Source organism: Ranitomeya imitator, chromosome 5, assembly GCF_032444005.1.
Source record: "Ranitomeya imitator isolate aRanImi1 chromosome 5, aRanImi1.pri, whole genome shotgun sequence".
Lineage (NCBI taxonomy): Eukaryota > Metazoa > Chordata > Amphibia > Anura > Dendrobatidae > Ranitomeya > Ranitomeya imitator.
In genome coordinates this window covers 304,576,499-304,604,079 of record NC_091286.1, presented here as the reverse complement: position 1 = coordinate 304,604,079, position 27,581 = coordinate 304,576,499, and the positions used below count along the sequence as shown (strand labels likewise).

The following is a 27,581-nucleotide window of genomic DNA, read 5'->3' as shown; positions in this document are numbered from 1 at the left end:
GCAGTGTTCCAGTTTACACCTGGTTTTGCTTCTTTTATGGTGCATTTACACAGCCTGATAATCTGACAGATTCTTACTGTAACTACCCATCGTTCAGAACTATTGTATAGTATGGATAAATTCAGTGATGGGACGATGAATTGTGCAAGAAATCATTAAGGCGAGCAAAAAAATTCTGGTTCAGTTTTTGAAAGGTGTGTGACGCAAATAGAGATTCTTCGCTTGTATAATGGTATGACTGACAAAAAGGAGAAGTAGCAATTTAAGTCCTAATTAAAGTTCACCATGTTTCAAGGCAATTAAAAGTTCAGTATTGGTTGGCGCATTGACAGATATTTGCAGATTGAGCAAAAAAATATTTTGTTTTCTAATTTGTTAAGTAGTCTTTCTACAGTACCAATGGAAAAGTTTGTCCACACTTTATGAATTCATATATACTAAGTAATTAGTATCTCTTATGGGATATGAATGTTGAAGACACCTAAACCAGATTGTCTGTGTAACCAGAGTGTACAATACAATGTAATATTTGTTATTCTATAATTTTATTAACAACTTTCATCTTATGTAAACACTTATCTGACATTGTTTGCTTGTCGAGAGTAATGATCACATTGTTCATTGTTTAGATAAGCCAATCCTTAGCCAATGCTGACCTAGCCCCCTGTTCTGCCATGTTATGTATGCTTTGTCAAAGATACAAAGGGTTAAATACTAAGAGTAAAGCATTAGAGATATGCAAACCATACCGTCAAAGTATGATTTTGCTATTTGTGTAAATTGCAGATATTTTTCATCATGACCAACAAAGATTCAAGGTACTGTAGAACATTTTTTTAAGCACTGCTACATCTGTTAGTGCTGAAAGTTACTGTATAATTTTTCAAACCAAATAGGAGACGCATCTAAGCAAAGTACATAAAGAGACAAAAAAGTACCAGTTTTAGAAGAATTTTAGAGGAGAAATATCTTTTAACAATCTGATTTTATTGTATATATTTTTTTTCTAAGATCGAGAATTATTGGGCAGCCATCTTGCTTGTGCTGCTGCTTAAATTGTTAAAAGGTTGTTGTGATATATATCAGTATTCAGCGAGACAGAGAAAGTAAGAGGCAGTGAACTATATCCTTCACCTATTGTGAATGATGTGATCCTGGATTATCTGCTCACAGTTTTATAATAGAGCTGTTATTTTTTGCAATACATGAGTTGAAAAGTAATTCCTTCAAAATATAAGGTGTCAAGTTATTATGAAGATCAGTTTATTTGAGGAGAGCAATATTTCATAATTTTTATAGACAGTGAGATTGGTTGATAAAAACACAAATTGAATGGTTCTAAATATATATATTGAAGGGACTATAGAATAAGATGATGGAATCTTTTAAAATTCAAATTCCCATCATTGGCAACATTATCCTGTGGTTCACGTCAAACCTTATTTGCAATGCATTTTTTTAAACTATACAGGCAGGGTCCTGGACTAGGTAATAACCATCTATTATTGTGTCATTGACATTATGTCACCGATAAACTTTGTATGTTGTTTTCTGTACCTGACAATGTAACTAGGCCATAGGAAACATAGAGCCAGGGTTTGATTACTGATTCAATTTCCCACTCTAATCATGTGAGTTAGTGTCAAAATATAGCACTACAAGAGATTTTTATGTTCAAAGCCCACCACGGGGACCCAATCCTGTATTATCTGGGTGATTGGATTTGTGCGGCACTCGGCAAGCATTAGATGGTGTTTGATTTCAAACTCGAATCCCTGACCTGAATATTTAGCACCTGTTGCACAGCCAATAAGCACGTGGCGGTTGCCTTCAAGCCATTGTAATGCCGTATACATCTTGGTAGTGGTATTGGCTGTCCATCTGTTTAGCTGGCCTTGTGAAAACATTAGTGGTTATAAAAAGACAGGCTCGGCATACTGACACCATTGCACAGCTTTGTGACAGTTGCTATTTGTGGGAGAGAGTGCTTGTCCAGGCTTGTATGTGCACAGTTTAACAAATCAAAATTCTGTAGACTTGGTACTGATGCTGAAGTTGAACCATCATGCTAACAGTCCTTGAAAGTGCTAATTTTGTGCTTTGCTGTTTGTATTAGATGCATTTTGCATTTAGCCTAGTGAGGGACAGAGAGCAGCAGGAGCAGGGAGAGTAATTGCTGAATACTGTCTCTAGGTTGGGATTAAGGCTTTTACAGTCCACTGCTAAATATATAGCTGAGGCAGTTGACCACTTTTTTAGGGGGATGAAAAAACTGATTATTTTGCGATCTATAGAGTATTAGGTGCTTTGTGGTACATTTCTATGTTATGTAAGACTCTAAAAAAATGTAAACAAATTCCTGGATTTATTTACTCACCCAAAGAATATTACGTGCTTTGCGGTACATTTTGCTTTTCTTTAACACTCCCAGAAAGCATTGAAAGATTTTTCTGTATTCAATTTATCATATACTATTGCGTGCAATGTGGTACATTTTACTGTTATATAATAGTCCAAAAGAGCATTGAAAAATGTTTCTGTATTCAATTACGCATCCATATGCTAATACGTACTCTTTGGTACATTTTGGTGTTATATAATATTACTACAATCCTTGCCAAATGTTTCTGTATTTAATTACTCATCCATATACTTTTTCGTGCTACTTGGTACATTTAGGTGTTATGTAACACCTACAATTTTCTGTATTCAATTATTCATCCATAGACTATTACATGCTCTGTGGGCAACAAATATGACTGAATCTCCAGAGGGATTGACCGGAGGAATATCGGGGCTAAAAAATGATGGTGCGATAGTGGAGGTGGCAGAATTCTGTGGTCTGGAACTGGACACTTTCTAGGAAACATGAACCCTGAAGCCAGGCTGCAGCCTTCACCACTGAGGTTCTTGTGTTCTGTGGATAGGAGAGCCAGGATTCAGGAACTGGTGAATGGAACCTGGGGCCTAGGCTAGTCAGAAAAGACAAGGAGGCAAGCCAGGACCAGGGCTGGACAAATGCTAGCGGGCTCTCTAGCTCTGGGGGATGTCATTGAGTTCTACTAGCTGCAGAGATGGAGGTCCATAGAAGAGTTTGGGACCCATCAACACATCTCGTTCAACCAGCAGGCAATAGAGACACAACATTTGCCTCAAAGCCTACAAGAGCTGATGGCTGGAACCAGTGTCATGTCCCACAAAATGAAGGAGCAACATCACTGGTATGTGGTGGGTTTAATCCATGAAGGAACACAACAGGATGAACTCTGTTTGAGGAATGAATGGGCCTGGGAGTGATTCCTTGAGGCTTCTCGAGACAGGGGTACTACCACCCTTAAGAGATTGGACTGTCCTTGGGTTCTATCACCTTCTATGTGGTAGCAGGCGATGGTGCAAGTGACTAGGGGCTGTCATCTATTTCTACCTGTCTATTTCTACTCTTGCGCTACCTGAAGCCGGTTCACTTACAGCCCATTCACCTTAGACTCGGGCTTAAAGAAGCAGGTGGAGGCCATCCCCCCAGCCTCCCGAGGAAAGAGAAGAAGCGGACACCTAAAGAGGATCACAGTATTACCCACCTTATAATTTTTTCTTGTTTTTTCACTTCTATGATTGTAGAAGTACAGCAAAAACACTTTAAAACTATTTGAATAAGGCCCGCCAGTTGTTTCCTTTCTGGGATCTATGGATGGCTGGATGACCCATCTTATAATGTTTTCCTGCATTTGCACTGCACTTTCTGCAAAGCCTTTATGAGTGTACGAGTGCATTAACTAAACTTTCAAAATATTTTTACATTTAAAACTTTTTTAGGGTTCAGTTAGTCCTCCATACAGTTTAAACGTGGTTCTTGTTACATTACAGTGTGTTACACTCCAAAAAAGTATTACATTTTTTTCTTGATCCAATTACTCATCCATACAGTATTACATGCTTTATGGCACATTACAATGGTATATGACACTCCCAAAAAATTGTACGAATTCAATTAGTCATCCATGCAGTATCAGATGCTTTCTGTTACATTTTGGTGGTATATAACATTCCAAAAAGCATTGAAAAATTGACTTAATTCAATTACTAATCCATATGTTATTACAAGCTCTTTGGTACATTTCAATGGCATATAACACTCCCAAAAAGTGTTGAAACATTTTTCTGTATTTAAGTAATCATCTATTTAGCCATCTGTGGTACATATTGGTGGCACATGACATTCCAAAAAAGTGTTGAAACATTTTTCTGTATTGAATTACTCATCCATATACTATTAGGTGCTCTGTGGTACATTTTGGTGTTATATAACACTACAAAAAATGGAGTAAAGGAAATTTTGCATTCAGTTAATGATCCATATATTATTACATGCTCTTTGTTATATGTTGGTGTTATATAACACTTACAAAAAGTTTTAAAACTTTTTTTGTATTCAATTACATGTATACTATTTGAGGCTCTGCAGTACATTTCAGTGTTATATAACAGTGAAAAAAAGAAGAAAAATTGGTCTGCAATCAATTAGTCATCCATAGAGTATTAGCCTTTCTGTTATTTCGATGCGATATACGACTCCAAAAAGTGTTGAAAAATTTGTCTGAATTCGATTATGCATCCACACTGTATTACATGCTTTGAGTAAAATTTCTGTTGTATATGACACTACAATGAAAGTTACAAACTTTTGCCTGGACTCAATTATTCATCGGTATTAATTGCTTTATGTTACATTTTGGTGGTTTATAACACTCCAAAAAAAGTGTTGAAGAATTTATCTGTAACAAGAACCATGTAAAATCCTTCAGTGACCCGCCCACTATTTTCTATACTGCATATCTTATTGTTTTAAAAAAATCTACATTCATCATGCAGGTGCTGGCGCCTGCACTGTAGCATGATATGATACATAATATCCTTATTTTTATTTGATTTTGTCATATAAATTTCTTGAGAATTTTTTTTTTTTTTATAAAAATGGCACTAGCCTTGCATTATTCGGAGCACGATAGATGACACATAACGGGGGGCCAACACCATTTTGCTGAAGAAAAAAAAATGGCTACATCAAGATGGTGTCGATATTTGCTGCTGCACCAGCACCATTTTGATGGAGCCATTTTTTTTCTCTAGCATGTTAGTGCTCGCTTATCTCTACTGTTAATTTATTGCCTAATGCACCACCAGGAAAATTGGTAAAGAGTTTATTACTCCCCAGAAATAAATCATCCAATGTGATAGTTTTTGCCTGTGACTGCTGCAGCTATTATTTTTAAATTAGGAAGTAATCAGTATCCAAGGAACTTTCAATCCTAAGGACATCAGTTTTCTGCTGGTGGATTTGTATTTGTATTGGCTGGTTATGAAAATGTGCAGACCCACAAAAACGTAATAAATAAATAATTTAGGTTGTTTCACATGTAAATATTATATGCTGCATTCGCTCATGTTCCATAACCAACCAAGGTAGAAATGGCAGCAGCAAATTAATACTATCGGAATGGGAAGGTCCATGGACATTGGTCCCTTCAAAACTAATAAACACCGACAAGCAGTTACACCAGAGATATCCTATCACATTGAATGGTCGAATTCTGAGGTTAACCAAGCTCTTATAAATACTTCTGTGTTGGGTAGTTAAATAAGAGTGTTTGGGTTAGGGAGTGGGCAGCCCTTGGTCAACAAACAACAACACTCTCTGATAGCAAGTTCCAGAAACAGTAGTGGAAAGTTGCCAGTGTGGGGTCCCGCTATTTCTAATAGCCAGCTAAGGGAAAGTAGGCTGCGTAATTATATTAATAAGCTAGGAATGCCCATGTTTATTGGGTCATTCCCAACCTACAAATAGAAGCCGACAGCCTGCTCAGAAGAGGTGGATCATATTTGTTGAGCCAATTTGATGCTTAGCCTCATCTCATCCTGATCCTCACCTGGTGCAATGGAAATCAGGGTAATTGTTTCTGTGGTTGATGTCAGCAGCTGGCTGACATCAAGCCCAGGGGTTAATAATGGAGAGGTGTCAGTCAGACACGCTCATTAGTAAAAAGAAACCCAGTAATAAGAAGAAATAAACACACACTGAAAAGTAATTTATTTTTGTTAAAAACTCTCCCTGACAATTAAAGACCACTGTGTTTACAGGCAGAGGCCATCACGGCAATAGCTGTGATCTGCCAGGTAAGAATCATAATCAGATCATGTGCGGCTTCATACATTTCTTAATGACTTTTGAACTGTAGTAAAGTGTTAAAAAATAATTTACTTCAAATTAGGATATTACTCAGTTTTCTTTGTTTTTCAGCAACAAAAAATGAAAAAGTGAAAAAGCATATTCACTGTAATGGGTATGTGATCTATCTGCAAAAGGATGAATGGCACATGTGCCAAAAAATCTGATATCTGAGAGAGCCCTAATTGACAGAGATGGGCAATGAAAGAAGGCCATTAACCATTTATGGCTTTTTAAATATAGAAAAAGAACTTTCTCTAGCTCACCACCTCTATCATAATTAATTGAGGGCCCATCAACCCTTGAGCTATCAGTAAGTGTGTGTGTGTACATGTGTATATGGAGTGTGCATTTTTATATTCATGTATGATGTGTGCATAGCTATTGGTTATATTTGTGAGGATCCTCATTCAGTAAACTATGACATGAGTGTTGTGGGAAGAGGTCTCTAGTCATGCATAACTTAAATCAGCCCTCACTCACACTGACAGGTAACTCACATTAAATATAAGTATGTATTCGCGCACGTTGTACACATATACACAATAAATGCATACTGTATACTCAATAAATATACAAATTTTAAACACAATAAAATATACTTTATTGCTGAATTGCTGAGTGCTGGAAAAAAGGCCCCACTCAATATAGCTGCAGCCTGAAGACACCCTCCCCCTATCTGTATTCAAAGCAAGGAAGACAAAAGTGTGTTTGTACGTGGGAAGGAAGGATGTGTTAAGGTGGCACAGAGAGTTTTATTAAGGTAGTACTGCTGAACTCAAACTAGATGTCAGTACTACCTTAAATGATGCTCCAGACTTCATCTGAAGTGTGTCTGCTCCAAACATGCAGAAGTAAAGGGGAGCACTCACTGGAGGATCGTCTGGTGATCCGCTGGGCCAGTCCAACACTGACAAAACTCCATTAAAAGTGACATTTGAAGCAACATAGTAGGAGGTGCATAATTGCACTGGTAATGCATTTCCAGCATTAACATTTTTGACTAAGTGGACCATAGAAGACATGTAAAACACCATATTTGTTGCACCAGAAGCAGTCCACGGTCTCTGCTATGTGAAATCACAAAGCAAAGATGACTTTATGCAATAAATTAAGTTCCATTGAGGTGGAGCACATGCCATCATATTGCAAAAGACAGTACAATCGAAGTGGTGTGACATCAGTTGTGGTGAATTTGGATAGATAGGAATTAAGTTTCATCACAAATGAGTGAGCATGATTCTGGAGCACACATATTGCAAACTGATGTGACTCAATGAAGGAAGAAGAGGAAGAGTAATGTTATTAATGACAGCAGCATCAGATGGGTCAAATGCCCAAAATTGGTGATAGCATCAGTCGTGGGCATTGCTGCGGGGTGTCAGCTGTTGCATACAGCTGACACCCACACCCGATCACTGCGGAACTCAGCATGAGGCCGGTTCAATGTACTAGTACTGTTGTTTGCAGGAACACAATTCCCTCAGAGCAGTACTAGTATGGCGCATGTCGAGAAGAAGTTAAAATATATATATATATATAATATGAAAAGTGTAAATATAATAGATTGATAATAAAAATTTTAAAAATAATAAAAATGTAAAATAATTGTCATAAAACCATGGAGGACAATTTTTGAATGGCTCTTTCTTAAATGTACTGTTTATTTCCACATTCTTGCAAGTTGTGTCCAATCATTGTGGTTTGTCCTGATGAAGAGATGTGATCACCTCGAACCATGTTGACAAATAAAACAGCATCCATACCCCATTTAGTTTCCTATTGTATATATCATATCCTAGGTTTTATATCCACTTTCATCTCCAAGATGGCTTACTATCTGTTTGGTAGCTCTGCTGTCTTCTTTGCTTAAGGTACCTTCACACATAACGATATTGTTAACGATATCGTTGCTATTTGTGACGTAGCAACGATATCGTTAATGAAATCGTTATGTGTGACAGCGACCAACGATCAGGCCCCTGCTGGGAGATCGTTGGTCGCTGAATAAAGTCCAGAACTTTATTTCGTCGCTGGACTCCCTGGAGACATCGCTGGATCGGCGTGTGTGACACCGATCCAGCGATGTCTTCACTGGTAACCAGGGTAAACATCGGGTAACTAAGCGCAGGGCCGCGCTTAGTAACCCGATGTTTACCCTGGTTACCATGCTAAAAGTAAAAAAAAACAAACACTAGATACTTACCTACCGCTGTCTGTCCTCCAGCGCTGTGCTCTGCACTCCTCCTGTACTGTCTGTGAGCCGGAAAGCAGAGCGGTGACGTCACCGCTCTGCTTTCCGGCTCACAGACAGTACAGGAGGAGAGCAGAGAAGCAGAGCGCAGCGCTGGAGGACAGACAGCGGTAGGTAAGTATCTAGTGTTTGTTTTTTTTAACTTTTAGCATGGTATCCAGGGTAAACATCGGGTTACTAAGCGCGGCCCTGCGCTTAGTTACCCGATGTTTACCCTGGTTACCGGCATCGTTGGTCGCTGGAGAGCGGTCTGTGTGACAGCTCTCCAGCGACCAAACAGCGACGCTGCAGCGATCCGGATCGTTGTCGGTATCGCTGCAGCGTCGCTTAATGTGAAGGGGCCTTAAAAAGCTAGTAAATGGATTGTGACTTTCACAACCCCCCCAGGTGAGCAAATGCCATTTTACTCTTTCCTTTGTAATCTGGATAAGACCCTATTGCACTTATTTTCATTCCAGTTTTTATCAAAACAAGTAAGAGTCAATGGCATTAGTGTCAATCACATCAAGTTTCCGTCTTTCACAGAGCAAGACTGACAAATCGACAGCATAAAACTTATGACAATATCATATTGTACATGGACTTAGAAAAAGTTCAGTATACACTTAAACATTTAAAGAAAGAATACACCATCTATATTTTTTAAATAAATGTTTTATTTCCATAATAAGAACTAGTAGTAGTTAGGAGAAAAAACCCTTCAACATTATGTTTGCTCTATTAATTTACTGTTTGAGTAAGTAACTTCATGCTGAAAGGGAACATGTCATGTTCAACGAGATGTCTTATCTGCAGGCAGCATGTTATTGAGTAGATGAAGTAAAAACTAATTTGACATATAATTTTGTGGGAAAAGGTTTAGTATAAATTCTAGTTTATTCATTTAAATAACAGCTTTTTATGCTTAGGAGTCCACTAGGTGGTATTCTAAGTGTGCATACAGTAACAGCTGTCAAATCTTTAAGCATGATTTTCAACTTTACTGATAGTAAAGATGATCAAATCAGGCAAAGATTAGAATTTGGCAAATTATGTAGATTTTTTCGATGAAAATTGATTTGCAGTGTCTAATTTGATTTGCAGTGATTTTTCAAGCAGTATCAAACCTTTTTGATGCTGCTTGAATAACCTTTAATGTGCTCTGAGGTCTGCAGACCTCAAGACATAACAAAAGTAAGATGTGAAATGAATTTTTGAATGACACCATTGATTCTATCTCACATTTCATTATACCATACAATGGAAATCATCTCGAACAATGGTGATTTGATGGATGAATGCTCTGTAGAAAGATTGAACTTGTGCAAGCCTAGATAGGACAAGCAGGGCCTTTATCTTGATTGTATCAAGCCATCAGGTTTATGGTCTTCTTCGCCTTTTTCCTTCTATTCTTCCTACTATGATATCCTTCTCCAGTGATTGTTCTCTTCTTATGATGTTATGCCCAGTGGTATGATCAGACCATGTTCCTGCACAGTCAAACACAGCCATTACACAGTATATAGCAGGGGCACATTTATAAGATTGTCTCAGCACAGGGACGTTTTATTTAAACACATCCAACTGTGGAACATATTATTATTCCAAGATCTATTGATTAAAATTAACTTTTGTTCATTAGAAAACTTTTTTAAGTGTCTAGTTCAATGATGGTCGAGTTTCAGCCTTCTTTACCTTGGCTATGTATTTGAGCACTGAACACCTTGTACTTCTTGGCACTCCAGGCAGTTTGAAGTTCTGGAATGTGACATTGGAGGATGAGGATAATGGGTTCCTGGTCGCTTCATGGTTGATTCTTCTCAAATCTCTGGCAGTTAATGTGCATTTTTTTTTCAAAGCCTTTTTTGTGACCTTTTTGATGGTTTTCAACAAAAATGTTGACGGTTCGATGATCATGCCACAATGTCTTAGCAATTTCAACAGTGCTGCATCTCTCTGTAAGACTTTAGCAATTTTTCACTTTTCAGAGTCAGTTCAATTTTTTTTACCCCTTTTGGTTTAGGAAAACAAACTACCTAATAATTCTGTATACCTTGATAAATTGTAATTGCATTGCTGACAGGGTAATTATGCAGAACAGATTAAAGACATGTCCCTAGAGAATCCTGTGAGCAATGTTCCTTGGTAAAGACGATAAAAATGGGCACTAAACAAAAAGGCCCCTAATCCTGAAATCATTTGGTGGATTTAAAAATATACATATAATACTCAGAGGAGGAGCAGGAATTAAAAAGAGAAAGAACTGGACAGTTTTGACCTATTGAAAGCTGAAAAAACTATAGACAGGTGTAAACACACCATTGGTTCAAAATGCACAGTCTCACAAAAGTCCGAGAGGTAAGGGGGCTCATTTCCACCTCCAGAGCAGTGCATAAAGGGGTGCACTATTTTACAGCAAAGGGCCACATAATGTGTTTGCACAGAGGCTCGCTTCTGAGAGATTGAATAAATGAGAATAAAGTAGCATTTTAATACACTATTTTACCATGTTACTGTAAATAAAGTATTTACCCAGTGCTGTCAATATCTCTATGACTGACATTATTTTTTTTTTTTTACTAGGTCTTATCCGCTTACAAGAGCTCATTAAGGCTCCATCTAGGTACAATTTAAGACTTAAAATCCGCCAGTTACCTCTTGATACAAAAGATGCAAAGCCACTTCTGAAAGAAATGAAGAGAGGCAAAGAGTTCCATGTAATCTTTGATTGTAGCCATGACATGGCAGCTGGCATACTAAAACAGGTAACAATTCAAACTTCGATATATGTGCTAAATACTCCTATAATTTTCTGACTATATTTGTGTATAATTAATTTATCATTAGTTTTTAAATTAAAACCAAAACACTTCCAAATATTGTTCTTACAGCTTTAAATCCTATAGCAAAACATTTAAATGTACTATGCTCTGTATTAATAGTAAATTTAGTAATATGGTTTAGTAACTCTACCTTCACATTCTTAGTTTTAATGAGGCAAAAATAGTGTAACCCTTTTTGATTATTGTAAATGAGTGTTCTCTTCTTATTTCCGTTTACTGCATGATTCTGGACTTGTTGTTCAAAACTAGTTTTATAAGTGACCTACAAATAAAATACAAGATTAAGATTTATATCTTACATGCCTTTAAGCTCAGAATGTCTAGCACTTTAGGTTCTAGGAATCTTGAAGGCCAGTACGTCATGTAATGCTTCCTGCTTTTAAATAATAGCTAAAGTTTAAATGTTTAGCAATATACTGTACCTATTGTATAAGGAATCTTTGATGGACTCTAGATATTTGTGTTGCTTTTGCTCATCTACTAGCTAATATCAAAAGTCCTGGTATTTATCTACTATGCATTACGAATTTCTCCAGCCATTTGAAATTAAATTCTTATGATCACCCATGTACCAGAATAACCTGATGTTACAGTTTTGTAAACTACTAGCTTGTTTTATAAACAATGATTTTGCCAATTTCTGTAAATTAGTTGTAATTCTGCAATGTTATTCTGAAACGTACAGTACAGAGCAAAAGTTTGTACACACCTTCTCAATTAAAGATTTTTCTGTATTTTCATGACTATGAAAATTGTACATTCACACTGAAGGCATCAAAACTATGAATTAACACATGTGGAATTATATACTTAACAAAAAAGTGTGAAACAACTGAAAATATGTCTTATATTCTAGATTCTTCAAAGTAGCCACCTTTTGCTTTGATGACTGCTTTGCACACTCTTGGCATTCTCTTGATGAGCTTCAAAAGGTAGTCACCGGAAATGGTTTTCACTTCACAGGTGTGCCCTGTCAGGTTTAATAAGTGGGATTTATTGCCTTATAAATGATGTTGAGACGATCAGTTGTGTTGTGCAGAAGTCTGGTGGATACACAGCTGATAGTCCTATTGAATAGACTGTTAGAATTTGTATTATGGCAAGAAAAAAGCTGCTACGTAAAGAAAAATGAGTGGCCATCATTAAAGAAATGAAGGTCAGTCAGTCTGAAAAATTGGGAAAACTTTGAAAGTGTCCCCAAGTGCAGTTGCAAAAAACATCAATTGCTACAAAGAAACTGGCTAACATGAGGACCGCCCCAGGAAAGGAAGACAAAGAGTCAACTCTGCTTCTGAGGATAAGTTTATTTAAGTCCCCATCCTCAGAAATCGCAGGTTAACAGCAGCTCAGATTAGAGACCAGGTCAATGCTATACAGAATTCTAGCAGCAGACACATCTCTACCACAACTGTGAAGAGGAGACTTTGTGCAGCAGGCCTTCATGGTAAAATAGCTGCTAAGAAACCACTGCTAAGGACAGGCAACAAGCAGAAGAGACTTGTTTGGCTAGAGAGCACAAGGAATGGACATTAAACCAGTGGAAATCTGTGCTTTGGTCTGATGTGTCCAAATTTGAGATCTTTTGTTCCAACCACCGTGTCTTTGTGTGACGCAGAAAAGGTGAACAGATGGACTCTACATGCCTGGTTCCCACCGTGAAGCATGAAGGAGGAGGTGTGATGGTGTGGGGGTGCTTTGCTGTTGAGACTGTTGGGGATTTATTCAAAATTGAAGGCAAACTGAACCAGCATGGCTACCATCCGGTTTGTGTTTAGTTGGACCATCATTTATTTTTCTACAGGACAATGACCTCAAACAAACCTCCAGGCTGTATAAGGGCCATTTGACCAAGAAGGAGAGTAATGGGGTGCTATGCCTGATGACCTGGCCTCCACAGTCACCAGACTTGAACCCATTTGAGATGGTTTGGGGTGAGCTGGACCGCAGAGTGAAGGCAAAAGGGGCAACAAGTGCTAAGCATCTCTGAAAACTCCTTCAAGATTGCTGGAAGACCATTCCCGGTGACTACCTCTTGAACCTCATCAAGAGAATGCCAAGAGTGTGCAAAGCAGTCATCAAAGCAAAAGGTGGCTACTTTGAAGTACCTAGAATATAAGACATATTTTCAGTTTTTTCACATTTTTTGTTAAGTATATAATTCCACATGTGTTAATTCATAGTTTTGATGCCTTCAGTGTGAATGTACAATTTTCATAGTCATGAAAATACAGAAAAATCTTTAAATGAGAAAGTGTGTCCAAACTTTTGCTCTGTAATGTATGTAGCATAAGTACAGGGTGATTCACTCACACTTGCAATTTTATCCAGAAAATTGCTGTAACTTTTAAAAGAGATGATGTATCGCACTGAAATTTGGACAAAAAATTTCTTGGTTCAGGAAAAACTGATATTTTAAAATGTCCACTGTTTTCAGTCAAGCATGCCTGTATTCGATGATCCATTTTGTTGAATGTATTTTACAGGATATCTGGGGTCATAGACTGAATTTCTCACTGTATGTTCTCTTCGAGTGCCTATAATGTTTGTGGCTTGTCACTGCACACCCAACCTTTAAAATGGACACAGAGGAAAAAGTCAGACAGTGTTAAATCAGTACAGTGACTTTGTACAGGGGAACATGACCTTTCGTGACCACTCTTTGACATGTGGAATACGGCATGCCTGTCTCCTGAGAAAGCCTGTACAATGATTGACATGAAGATGCCACAATTCACTGTTTCACATCTAGAATTTTTTCCTTCAGACATTTTTGGACATCCTCCATCATGCCTATCCAGTATTGTTCCAGCTTATTCACCAATGTCAGAATGTCCTATTTGGATGCTGGATTTTGGTTCCAACTTCCTTTAGAAACTCACTTTGGCACCTCTTTAAGGATTCAGTTTTCCAATAAGTTTTCACAATGAAACCACGCTCCTCCAAACTGTTTCTGTACATTGTTACTAAATGAAGAAGGAATTTGGAAAGCGTGAAATGCAAGCACCACACATGTACTACCAACACGTAGAACTGCATGCAGCATGTCTTTCTTGTAGTAGAGACAACCGGCGGAGTGACAAGTCATTGAGTCAGTCCAGATGACTGATGAAGGTCAGGTATTGACCAAAACATATCTTTCTTATTTATACCTATAAGAATGGCAAGTATTTCTTCTAGTGGAGAAAACCAGCACGGTGACAAGTCATCAAGTCAAGTTGTGAGGATGTTTCTCGTCACTGCCGTTGAGGTTCATTGCACTCTCACTTCTCATGAACAAAGGATTTACAGTAATGTATAAAAAAAATAACCAGCTTACCTGGGCTCCCGAAGCATGGAATTCAAGGTACCACTTGCAATAAAGTCCAAAAAAAAAGCTCTATTAAAGAACGCCTTTTGTGTGTTCGAAACGTGTTGCCATGTTTATCCTGATAATGGAATCCTTTTAATGTTTAAATACTTTTTGCATATTGAAGACGCTGGAACCTCCTTCCTTTTTTGTAAAGTATTTACAGTTTAAATTTCAGTTTGGTTGACAGTCTCTTTTAGAAGTTACAGCCATTTTTCCAGGAAAAATAGAGAGTGAATCGCTCTGTATGTAGCTTTCAATAATCTATGACAAGTCCCTCCTCTCAAAGGCTGTAGGATTTGTTGTACATTTTTCCTTTTCTCATAGGAATATGTAACAACACATATCAATCTTGCTTTACATAGTTAAAGGGAATCAGGTTTTTGCTAACCCATCTGAGAGCAGCATGACGTAGGGTCGTGTAGTGCTCTGCGTGTGTCAATACACTGACACTGATTCTTTCAAGTACATATACAGCTCTGGCAAAAATTAAGAGACCACTGCAAAATTTTCAGTTTGTCTGATTTTTCTCTTTATGTTTTTGAGTAAAGTGTAAATTGTTCTTTTATTCTATAAACTACTGATGACTAGTGTTGAGCGATACCTTCCGATATCGGAAAGTATCGGTATCGGTTTGGATCGGCCGATATTCAAAAAATATCGGATATCGCCGATACCGATACCCGATCCCAATGCAAGTCAATGGGACCAAAATATCGGAATTAAAATAAACCCTTTCTTTCCTTGTAGGTTCATTCTACATGAAGGAAAACAACTAAGAATAATGCCGGATGTATTTGGGGAGGTGGCGGAGACATTAAAGTCATAGAGGTTTATCCCAATCAAATAGAATAGCATGTTTTTTGTTTTTTTTTAAGACGTTCGGAGTGACAAAGATATTGACTATGTAAATTTTTTTTTTATTTTGTCAGATATTGATGTTTCACTATTCCACGCCCTTCCCCTTCTTTTTTTTCTTTTTTTTTTTCTTTTCCCACACTTTCATCTTCATCATCATCAGCATCTTTGACATCAACTTCTTCACCTTATTCATCTTCTTCTTCATCTTCTACCTATTTTTTTTTTTTTATTACATTCTTCATATTCATTTTATTCAACTATTATTATTCTTCTTATTCTACATATTCTTTTTATTCCACTGTTATTATTCTTCCTATTCTACTTCTTCATCATATTCTCATTTGTGACAGGCATTCCCGTAGTTGTTATCTATAAAAGTTTGAAGATTACACCTTCCGTTCTGCCAGTCACAAAAGTTACATTTGTCCGCGTTCAGTTTGGCCTGCAGCATCAGGCTTTATCCAGGGGCACCACGAGGAGGAACGGACTCACCCCCATACACTGCTTAGTCTTCTTCTGCATATAATTTAGATAATATCTTTTGCTCTGATATTAAGTCTTATGCTTAATGTTCTTCTGCTCTTTGTTCTGCAGCCTCTTGTTCTTCTGCTTCTCGGTCTTCCATGTTGTCGTCTCCAGGGTCGTCGTCTCCAGTGTCGTCATCTCCGCCGTCGTCGTCTCCGCCGTCGTCGTCGTCGTCATCGGGGTGGTCTTCCGTGTCGTCGTCATCGTGGTGGTCTTCCGGGTCGTCGACGTTAGGGTCTTCAACTTGGAAATGTAGCAGAAGGTACAAGAAGGCTGAGAAAATGCCAAGAACCAGCTGATGGAACTGGAACTCGGATGGCTACCCGAAGGTTCAAGAGCCTATGGAACTACCGAGGACCAGCTGACGTTACTGGAACCCGGTTACTAAGCAGGAGGTACCCGTGCTAAAAAGCACTACCAAGGACCGCCTGACGTTGACGGAACTCGGATACCCAGAAGGAGGCACCTAAGCCAAAGGCTCTGCCCGGAACCAGCTGACGTTACTGGAACCAGGATGGGGAGCAGAAGGTACAAGAGCAAAAGACACTGCCGAGAACCAGCTGACGGTACTGGAACCCGGATGGGTAGCCGAAGGTCCAAGAGCCAATGGAACTACCGAGGACCAGCTGACGTTACTGGAACCCGGTTACTAAGCAGGAGGTACCCGTGCCTGAAAGCACTACCAAGGACCACCTGACGTTGGTGGAACTTGGATACCCAGAAGGAGGCACCTAAGCCAAAGGCTCTGCCCGGAACCAGCTGACGGTACTGGAACCAGGATGGGGAGCAGAAGGTACAAGAGCAAAAGACACTGCCGAGAACCAGCTGACGGTGCTGGAACCAGGTGGTGGACCCGAAGGTCCACAGGAGAGGAGAGAACAGCTAGGCCGCGAGGCAGCCGCAGTTACCGAACCCCAACAGTCCTACAGGGGGAGCTGGGCCTACTGGCACTACAGAACCAGCCTTGACTACCAGTTCACGCAGCCCACATAGGAAGCTCCTAAACTGGAGGCACCCTGGAGTTGGCTAACCCGACCGCACCACGACGAGGCAAGCATAGGTGTCTCAGTGAGCTTGACACAACCCGGAAACAGCTGACGGTGCTGAAACCAGGCTTGGCACGAGGGAGTACCTGTGACAAAAACACTGCCGAGAACCAGCTGGCGGTGCTGGAACCCGGATGCGTTGCCCCAGTGTGCAAGAGCCAATGGCACGACCGAGGACCAGCTGACGGTGCTGGAACCCGGTTACTAAGCTGTAGGTGCCCGCGCTTAAAAGCACTACCAAGGACCGCCTGGCGTTGGCGGAACTCGGATACCCAGGAGGAGGCACCTAAGCCAAAGGCTCGGCCCGGAACCAGCTGACGGTGCTGGAACCAGGTGGTGGACCCGAAGGTCCACAGGAGAGGAGAGAACAGCTAGGCCGCGAGGCAGCCGCAGTTACCGAACCCCAACAGTCCTACAGGGGGAGCTGGGCCTACTGGCACTACAGAACCAGCCTTGACTACCAGTTCACGCAGCCCACATAGGAAGCTCCTAAACTGGAGGCACCCTGGAGTTGGCTAACCCGACCGCACCACGACGAGGCAAGCATAGGTGTCTCAGTGAGCTTGACACAACCCGGAAACAGCTGACGGTGCTGAAACCAGGCTTGGCACGAGGGAGTACCTGTGACAAAAACACTGCCGAGAACCAGCTGGCGGTGCTGGAACCCGGATGCGTTGCCCCAGTGTGCAAGAGCCAATGGCACGACCGAGGACCAGCTGACGGTGCTGGAACCCGGTTACTAAGCTGTAGGTGCCCGCGCTTAAAAGCACTACCAAGGACCGCCTGGCGTTGGCGGAACTCGGATACCCAGGAGGAGGCACCTAAGCCAAAGGCTCGGCCCGGAACCAGCTGACGGTGCTGGAACCAGGTGGTGGACCCCAAGGTCCACAGGAGAGGAGAGAACAGCTAGGCCGCGAGGCAGCCGCAGTTACCGAACCCCAACAGTCCTACAGGGGGAGCTGGGCCTACTGGCACTACAGAACCAGCCTTGACTACCAGTTCACGCAGCCCACATAGGAAGCTCCTAAACTGGAGGCACCCTGGAGTTGGCTAACCCGACCGCACCACGACGAGGCAAGCATAGGTGTCTCAGTGAGCTTGACACAACCCGGAAACAGCTGACGGTGCTGAAACCAGGCTTGGCACGAGGGAGTACCTGTGACAAAAACACTGCCGAGAACCAGCTGGCGGTGCTGGAACCCGGATGCGTTGCCCCAGTGTGCAAGAGCCAATGGCACGACCGAGGACCAGCTGACGGTGCTGGAACCCGGTTACTAAGCTGTAGGTGCCCGCGCTTAAAAGCACTACCAATGACCGCCTGGCGTTGGCGGAACTCGGATACCCAGGAGGAGGCACCTAAGCCAAAGGCTCGGCCCGGAACCAGCTGACGGTGCTGGAACCAGGTGGTGGACCCGAAGGTCCACAGGAGAGGAGAGAACAGCTAGGCCGCGAGGCAGCCGCAGTTACCGAACCCCAACAGTCCTACAGGGGGAGCTGGGCCTACTGGCACTACAGAACCAGCCTTGACTACCAGTTCACGCAGCCCACATAGGAAGCTCCTAAACTGGAGGCACCCTGGAGTTGGCTAACCCGACCGCACCACGACGAGGCAAGCATAGGTGTCTCAGTGAGCTTGACACAACCCGGAAACAGCTGACGGTGCTGAAACCAGGCTTGGCACGAGGGAGTACCTGTGACAAAAACACTGCCGAGAACCAGCTGGCGGTGCTGGAACCCGGATGCGTTGCCCCAGTGTGCAAGAGCCAATGGCACGACCGAGGACCAGCTGACGGTGCTGGAACCCGGTTACTAAGCTGTAGGTGCCCGCGCTTAAAAGCACTACCAAGGACCGCCTGGCGTTGGCGGAACTCGGATACCCAGGAGGAGGCACCTAAGCCAAAGGCTCGGCCCGGAACCAGCTGACGGTGCTGGAACCAGGTGGTGGACCCGAAGGTCCACAGGAGAGGAGAGAACAGCTAGGCCGCGAGGCAGCCGCAGTTACCGAACCCCAACAGTCCTACAGGGGGAGCTGGGCCTACTGGCACTACAGAACCAGCCTTGACTACCAGTTCACGCAGCCCACATAGGAAGCTCCTAAACTGGAGGCACCCTGGAGTTGGCTAACCCGACCGCACCACGACGAGGCAAGCATAGGTGTCTCAGTGAGCTTGACACAACCCGGAAACAGCTGACGGTGCTGAAACCAGGCTTGGCACGAGGGAGTACCTGTGACAAAAACACTGCCGAGAACCAGCTGGCGGTGCTGGAACCCGGATGCGTTGCCCCAGTGTGCAAGAGCCAATGGCACGACCGAGGACCAGCTGACGGTGCTGGAACCCGGTTACTAAGCTGTAGGTGCCCGCGCTTAAAAGCACTACCAAGGACCGCCTGGCGTTGGCGGAACTCGGATACCCAGGAGGAGGCACCTAAGCCAAAGGCTCGGCCCGGAACCAGCTGACGGTGCTGGAACCAGGTGGTGGACCCGAAGGTCCACAGGAGAGGAGAGAACAGCTAGGCCGCGAGGCAGCCGCAGTTACCGAACCCCAACAGTCCTACAGGGGGAGCTGGGCCTACTGGCACTACAGAACCAGCCTTGACTACCAGTTCACGCAGCCCACATAGGAAGCTCCTAAACTGGAGGCACCCTGGAGTTGGCTAACCCGACCGCACCACGACGAGGCAAGCATAGGTGTCTCAGTGAGCTTGACACAACCCGGAAACAGCTGACGGTGCTGAAACCAGGCTTGGCACGAGGGAGTACCTGTGACAAAAACACTGCCGAGAACCAGCTGGCGGTGCTGGAACCCGGATGCGTTGCCCCAGTGTGCAAGAGCCAATGGCACGACCGAGGACCAGCTGACGGTGCTGGAACCCGGTTACTAAGCTGTAGGTGCCCGCGCTTAAAAGCACTACCAAGGACCGCCTGGCGTTGGCGGAACTCGGATACCCAGGAGGAGGCACCTAAGCCAAAGGCTCGGCCCGGAACCAGCTGACGGTGCTGGAACCAGGTGGTGGACCCGAAGGTCCACAGGAGAGGAGAGAACAGCTAGGCCGCGAGGCAGCCGCAGTTACCGAACCCCAACAGTCCTACAGGGGGAGCTGGGCCTACTGGCACTACAGAACCAGCCTTGACTACCAGTTCACGCAGCCCACATAGGAAGCTCCTAAACTGGAGGCACCCTGTAGTTGGCTAACCCGACCGCACCACGACGAGGCAAGCATAGGTGTCTCAGTGAGCTTGACACAACCCGGAAACAGCTGACGGTGCTGAAACCAGGCTTGGCACGAGGGAGTACCTGTGACAAAAACACTGCCGAGAACCAGCTGGCGGTGCTGGAACCCGGATGCGTTGCCCCAGTGTGCAAGAGCCAATGGCACGACCGAGGACCAGCTGACGGTGCTGGAACCCGGTTACTAAGCTGTAGGTGCCCGCGCTTAAAAGCACTACCAAGGACCGCCTGGCGTTGGCGGAACTCGGATACCCAGGAGGAGGCACCTAAGCCAAAGGCTCGGCCCGGAACCAGCTGACGGTGCTGGAACCAGGTGGTGGACCCGAAGGTCCACAGGAGAGGAGAGAACAGCTAGGCCGCGAGGCAGCCGCAGTTACCGAACCCCAACAGTCCTACAGGGGGAGCTGGGCCTACTGGCACTACAGAACCAGCCTTGACTACCAGTTCACGCAGCCCACATAGGAAGCTCCTAAACTGGAGGCACCCTGGAGTTGGCTAACCCGACCGCACCACGACGAGGCAAGCATAGGTGTCTCAGTGAGCTTGACACAACCCGGAAACAGCTGACGGTGCTGAAACCAGGCTTGGCACGAGGGAGTACCTGTGACAAAAACACTGCCGAGAACCAGCTGGCGGTGCTGGAACCCGGATGCGTTGCCCCAGTGTGCAAGAGCCAATGGCACGACCGAGGACCAGCTGACGGTGCTGGAACCCGGTTACTAAGCTGTAGGTGCCCGCGCTTAAAAGCACTACCAAGGACCGCCTGGCGTTGGCGGAACTCGGATACCCAGGAGGAGGCACCTAAGCCAAAGGCTCGGCCCGGAACCAGCTGACGGTGCTGGAACCAGGTGGTGGACCCCAAGGTCCACAGGAGAGGAGAGAACAGCTAGGCCGCGAGGCAGCCGCAGTTACCGAACCCCAACAGTCCTACAGGGGGAGCTGGGCCTACTGGCACTACAGAACCAGCCTTGACTACCAGTTCACGCAGCCCACATAGGAAGCTCCTAAACTGGAGGCACCCTGGAGTTGGCTAACCCGACCGCACCACGACGAGGCAAGCATAGGTGTCTCAGTGAGCTTGACACAACCCGGAAACAGCTGACGGTGCTGAAACCAGGCTTGGCACGAGGGAGTACCTGTGACAAAAACACTGCCGAGAACCAGCTGGCGGTGCTGGAACCCGGATGCGTTGCCCCAGTGTGCAAGAGCCAATGGCACGACCGAGGACCAGCTGACGGTGCTGGAACCCGGTTACTAAGCTGTAGGTGCCCGCGCTTAAAAGCACTACCAAGGACCGCCTGGCGTTGGCGGAACTCGGATACCCAGGAGGAGGCACCTAAGCCAAAGGCTCGGCCCGGAACCAGCTGACGGTGCTGGAACCAGGTGGTGGACCCCAAGGCCCACAGGAGAGGAGAGAACAGCTAGGCCGCGAGGCAGCCGCAGTTACCGAACCCCAACAGTCCTACAGGGGGAGCTGGGCCTACTGGCACTACAGAACCAGCCTTGACTACCAGTTCACGCAGCCCACATAGGAAGCTCCTAAACTGGAGGCACCCTGTAGTTGGCTAACCCGACCGCACCACGACGAGGCAAGCATAGGTGTCTCAGTGAGCTTGACACAACCCGGAAACAGCTGACGGTGCTGAAACCAGGCTTGGCACGAGGGAGTACCTGTGACAAAAACACTGCCGAGAACCAGCTGGCGGTGCTGGAACCCGGATGCGTTGCCCCAGTGTGCAAGAGCCAATGGCACGACCGAGGACCAGCTGACGGTGCTGGAACCCGGTTACTAAGCTGTAGGTGCCCGCGCTTAAAAGCACTACCAAGGACCGCCTGGCGTTGGCGGAACTCGGATACCCAGGAGGAGGCACCTAAGCCAAAGGCTCGGCCCGGAACCAGCTGACGGTGCTGGAACCAGGTGGTGGACCCCAAGGCCCACAGGAGAGGAGAGAACAGCTAGGCCGCGAGGCAGCCGCAGTTACCGAACCCCAACAGTCCTACAGGGGGAGCTGGGCCTACTGGCACTACAGAACCAGCCTTGACTACCAGTTCACGCAGCCCACATAGGAAGCTCCTAAACTGGAGGCACCCTGGAGTTGGCTAACTCGACCGCACCACGACGGGGCAAGCATAGGCGTCTCAGTGAAGTTGACACAACCCGGAAACAGCTGACGGTGCTGAAACCAGGCTTGGCACGAGGGAGTACCTGTGACAAGAACACTGCCGAGAACCAGCTGGCGGTGCTGGAACCCGGATGCGTTGCCTTGCCTATTAAAGATTGTCTTCCTAGAGCCCCAACTAGCGGTGTTGGAGCAAAGGGTAAGCAGGGGGAGATGAGTGTAGGCCGAAGCCTGCACTGGAGGCAGCTTTGTGTCTGCGTTGCGTTTGCAGGACACTTTGCCGGCTACACACTGGGGGAACAGCTGGCGTTGCTGAACCCCACTAACACAATGGCGTGTGTTTTTCTCTGTGCAGCTAGCACTTGCGGGCAAAAACTAGCGATGTTAGAGCCCGTGTTGAAGCAGGAGGAGGAGGAGAGGAGCAGAGTGTAGGCCGAAGCTTAGTTGAACCAATTTCAAAGGAAACCTTTAACCCCCCCCTCAGGTGTTACAAAGTACAAGAGACACACCTTGTGCAGTATTAATGCTGCACAAGTGAAAGGTTGCTCTATTAATTTGTCTACTTGCACACGCTGAATGAAAGACATACACAATTTACCCCATTCTACAGTCAAACTGTAGTGGATGCGTGACTTGGTTTTTTGATGAGACGCAGCACAGGTGTCCAAAATAACGCCTTGGTGCTTGGAGCAGCTTCCTGAGCGTTGTTATTTGCTGTACAGGAGTCTGCGCTCTTGTGTTATCCCTTGGCAATGCCCTGTTAGCGCTGCCCATCTTATGACATCATTTCATGTTGGCCGGTGCGGTTAACGATGGCCATAAATCCCAGACCCACAGTGTCTTTTCATAAAGCCACACTGCGGTGCTGGGATTCGTGGCCTTGAGCAGTAAATATTTTGGCCGCTCACACACGTCCTTACACCTGCTTCAGACTGGGCGGCCTCTGCTGATCCCTTCTCGCATGCCGCGGCCATGAGGCTGCACAGTCTGAAGAAGGCTGAAGGAGATGAGTTAAGACAGGCGAAGATATGCACTGCTCGTGCCCATCAATCACACCCTCGCAGTCAAAATAATTAAGACAACGAGGAGCATTTTATTCAGGCAGGGCGGACGAACAGGCGCAAGTAGCCAACCAATGATGTCAGAAGACGGGAAGCGCTACCAAGGGGGGTGCTGCGTATCATTAGAAAGGAAAGTCACACCTCAGGGACAGTGGAATGGTCTCAAAGAGACACATTTTGTACGTGTTGAGTTCCACGTGGGCAAGGAGAAAACATCAGCCACCTTGTACAAATGCAGCAGTACTGCTGTACAAGGTGGCTGTTATACATAGAAACACCTGGGGGTGGGGGCCAGGCTCCCTTCAATTTCAGTTCATGTGCCTGCGTGGCGTTTGCAGGTCACGTTGCAAGCTGCACAGCAGGGGAACAGCTGGCGGTGCTGAACCCCACTAACACATTGGCTGGTGTTTTTCTCTGTGCAGCTAGCATTTCCGGGCAAAAACTAGCGGTGTTTGAGCCCAGGGTCAGCAGGAGGAGGAGGAGAGGAGCAAAGTGTAGGCCGAAGCCTGCACTGGTGGCAGCTTTTGGTCGGTTGTGCCAGCGTGGCTTGTGCTGGACACGATGCCGGCTACACAGCGGGGGAACAGCTGGCGTTGCTGAACCCCACTAACACATTGGCTGGTGTTTTTCTCTGTGCAGCTAGCATTTCCGGGCAAAAACTAGCGTTGTTAGAGCCCAGGGTCAGCAGGAGGAGGAGAGGAGCAGAGTGTAGGCCGAAGCCTAGTTGAACCAATTTCAAAGGTTACCTTTAACCCCCCCTCAGGTGTTACAAAGAACAAGAGCCACTCCTTCTGCAGCATTAATGCTGCACAAGTAAAAGGTTGCTCTATTAATTTGTCTACTTGCACAAGCTGAATGCAACACGTAGACTATTTAGCCCATTATACTGTTTAACAGTAGTGGAGGCGTGACTTGTCTTTTTAAAGAAAAGCAGCACAGGTGTCGAAAACAACACCTTTTTGCATGGGCGCAGCTTCCTGAGCGTTGTTAGTTGCTGTACAGGAGTCTGCGCTCTTGTGATCCTTTGGCCATGCGCTGTGAGCGCTTCCTGTCTTATGACCTCATTTCATGTTGGCCGTTGCGGTTAGCGATGGACATGAATCCCAGACCCACAGTGTGTTTTTAAAAAATCACACTGCGGTGCTGGGATTCGTGCCCTGGTGCAGTAAATATGTTTGCCGCTCACACATGTCCTTACACCTGCTTCAGACTGGACGGCCTCATCTGATCCCTTATCGCCTGCCGAGGCCATGAGGACACCCAGTCTGAAGAAGGCGGAAGGAGATGAGTGAACACAGGCAAACATATGCACTGCACATGCCCATCAATCACACCCTCGCTGTCCAAAAAAATAAGACACCGAGGGCCGTTGTTTCGAGCAGGGGAGATGCACAGGCGCAGCCAGCTAACCAATGATGTCAAAAGACGGGCAGCGCTAACAAGGGTGGTGCTGCGTGTCATTACAAAGGAAAGTCACACCTCAGGGACATTGTAATGGTCTGTAATGAGACACATTTTGTACGTGTTGAGTTCCACGTGGGCAAGGAGAAAAAGTCAGCCACCTCGTACAAATGCAGCAGTACTGCTGTACAAGGTGGCTGTTATACATAGAAACACCTGTGGGTGGGGGGCAGGCTCCCTTCAATTTCAGTTCATGTGCCTGCGTGGCGTTTGCAGGTCACGTTGCAAGCTACACAGCAGGGGAACAGCTGGCGTTGCTGAACCCCACTGACACATTGACTGGTGTTTTTCTCTGTGCAGATTGCATGTCCGGGCAAAAACTAGCGGTGTTAGAGCCCAGGGTCAGCAGGAGGAGGAGGAGAGGAGCAAAGTGTAGGCCGAAGCCTGCACTGGTGGCAGCTTTTGGTCGGTTGTGCCAGCGTGGCTTGTGCTGGACACGATGCCGGCTACACAGCGGGGGAACAGCTGGCGGTGCTGAACCCCACTAACACATTGGCTGGTGTTTTTCTCTGTGCAGCTAGCATTTCCGGGCAAAAACTAGCGTTGTTTGAGCCCAGGGTCAGCAGGAGGAGTAGAGGAGCAGAGTGTAGGCCGAAGCCTAGTTGAACCAATTTCAAAGGTTACCTTTAACCCCCCCCTCAGGTGTTGCAAGGTACAAGAGCCACACCTTGAACAGCATTAATGATGCACAAGTCAAAGGTTGCTCTATTTAATTTTGCTCCTTGCACACGCTGAATTAAACACGTACACTATTTAGCCCATTATACTGTCAAACAGTTGTGGAGGCGTGACTTGTCTTTTTAACGAGACGCAGCACAGGTGTCAAAATTTGCACCTAGGTACTGGGCGCAGATTCCTGAGCGTTGTTATTTGCTGTACAGGAGTCTGCGCTCTTGTGTTATCCCTTGGCAATACCCTGTTAGTGCAGGCCGTCTCATGACCTCATTTCATGTTGGCCGGTGCGGTTAACGATGGCCATAAATCCCAGACCCACAGTGGCTTTTCCTAAAGTCACACTGCGGTGCTGGGATTCGTGGCCTTGTGCAGTAAATATGATCGCCGCTCACACATGTCCTTACACCTGCTTCAGACTGGGCGGCCTCAGCTGATCCCTTATCGCATGCCGCGGCCATGAGGCCGCACAGTCAGAAGAAGGCGGAAGGAGGGGAGTGAAAACAGGGGAACATATGCACTGCTCGTGCCCATCAATCACACCCTCGCAGTCAAAATATATGAGACAACGGGGGGCGTTGTGTCGGACAGGGGGGACGCACAGGCACAGCCAGCCAACCAATGATGTCAGGAGACGGGCAGCGCTAACAATGGGGGTGCTGCGTGTCATTAAAAAGGAAAGTCACACCTCAGGGACATTGTAATGGTCTGTAATGAGACACATTTTGTACTTGTTGAGTTCCACGTGTGCAAGGAGAAAAAGTCAGCCACCTTGTACAAATGCAGCAGTACTGCTGTACAAGGTGGCTGTTATACATAGAAACACCTGTGGGTGGGGGGCAGGCTACCTTCAATTTCAGTTCATGTGCCTGCGTGGCGTTTGCAGGTCACGTTGCAAGCTACACAGCAGGGGAACAGCTGGCGTTGCTGAACCCCACTGACACATTGACTGGTGTTTTTCTCTGTGCAGATTGCATGTCCGGGCAAAAACTAGCGGTGTTAGAGCCCAGGGTCAGCAGGAGGAGGAGGAGAGGAGCAAAGTGTAGGCCGCAGCCTGCACTGGTGGCAGCTTTTGTTCTGTTGTGCCAGCGTGGCTTGTGCTGGACACGTTGCCGACTACACAGCGGGGGAACAGCTGGCGGTGCTGAACCCCACTAACACATTGGCTGGTGTTTTTCTCTGTGCAGCTAGCATTTCCGGGCAGAAACTGGCGTTGTTTGAGCCCAGGGTCAGCAGGAGGAGTAGAGGAGCAGAGTGTAGGCCGAAGCCTAGTTGAACCAATTTCAAAGGTTACCTTTAACCCCCCCCTCAGGTGTTGCAAGGTACAAGAGCCACACCTTGAACAGCATTAATGATGCACAAGTCAAAGGTTGCTCTATTTAATTTTGCTCCTTGCACACGCTGAATTAAACACGTACACTATTTAGCCCATTATACTGTCAAACAGTTGTGGAGGCGTGACTTGTCTTTTTAACGAGACGCAGCACAGGTGTCAAAATTTGCACCTAGGTACTGGGCGCAGATTCCTGAGCGTTGTTATTTGCTGTACAGGAGTCTGCGCTCTTGTGTTATCCCTTGGCAATACCCTGTTAGTGCAGGCCGTCTCATGACCTCATTTCATGTTGGCCGGTGCGGTTAACGATGGCCATAAATCCCAGACCCACAGTGGCTTTTCCTAAAGTCACACTGCGGTGCTGGGATTCGTGGCCTTGTGCAGTAAATATGATCGCCGCTCACACATGTCCTTACACCTGCTTCAGACTGGGCGGCCTCAGCTGATCCCTTATCGCATGCCGCGGCCATGAGGCCGCACAGTCAGAAGAAGGCGGAAGGAGGGGAGTGAAAACAGGGGAACATATGCACTGCTCGTGCCCATCAATCACACCCTCGCAGTCAAAATATATGAGACAACGGGGGGCGTTGTGTCGGGCAGGGGGGACGCACAGGCACAGCCAGCCAA

The 27,581-nt window shown here is 45.4% G+C and overlaps 1 protein-coding gene across 2 annotated transcripts in view; it reads left to right on the top strand.

The window, feature by feature from the left end:
• GRIK2 (glutamate ionotropic receptor kainate type subunit 2) overlaps nucleotides 1-27,581 on the top strand; it is a 1,405,635-nt gene that overhangs the window by 657,943 nt on the left and 720,111 nt on the right. For both annotated transcript variants that reach the window (XM_069726310.1, XM_069726309.1), the window contains one exon: nucleotides 11,040-11,221. In XM_069726310.1, coding sequence (XP_069582411.1) covers nucleotides 11,040-11,221 — 182 coding nt within the window. The remainder of the gene's footprint in view (nucleotides 1-11,039; nucleotides 11,222-27,581) is intronic.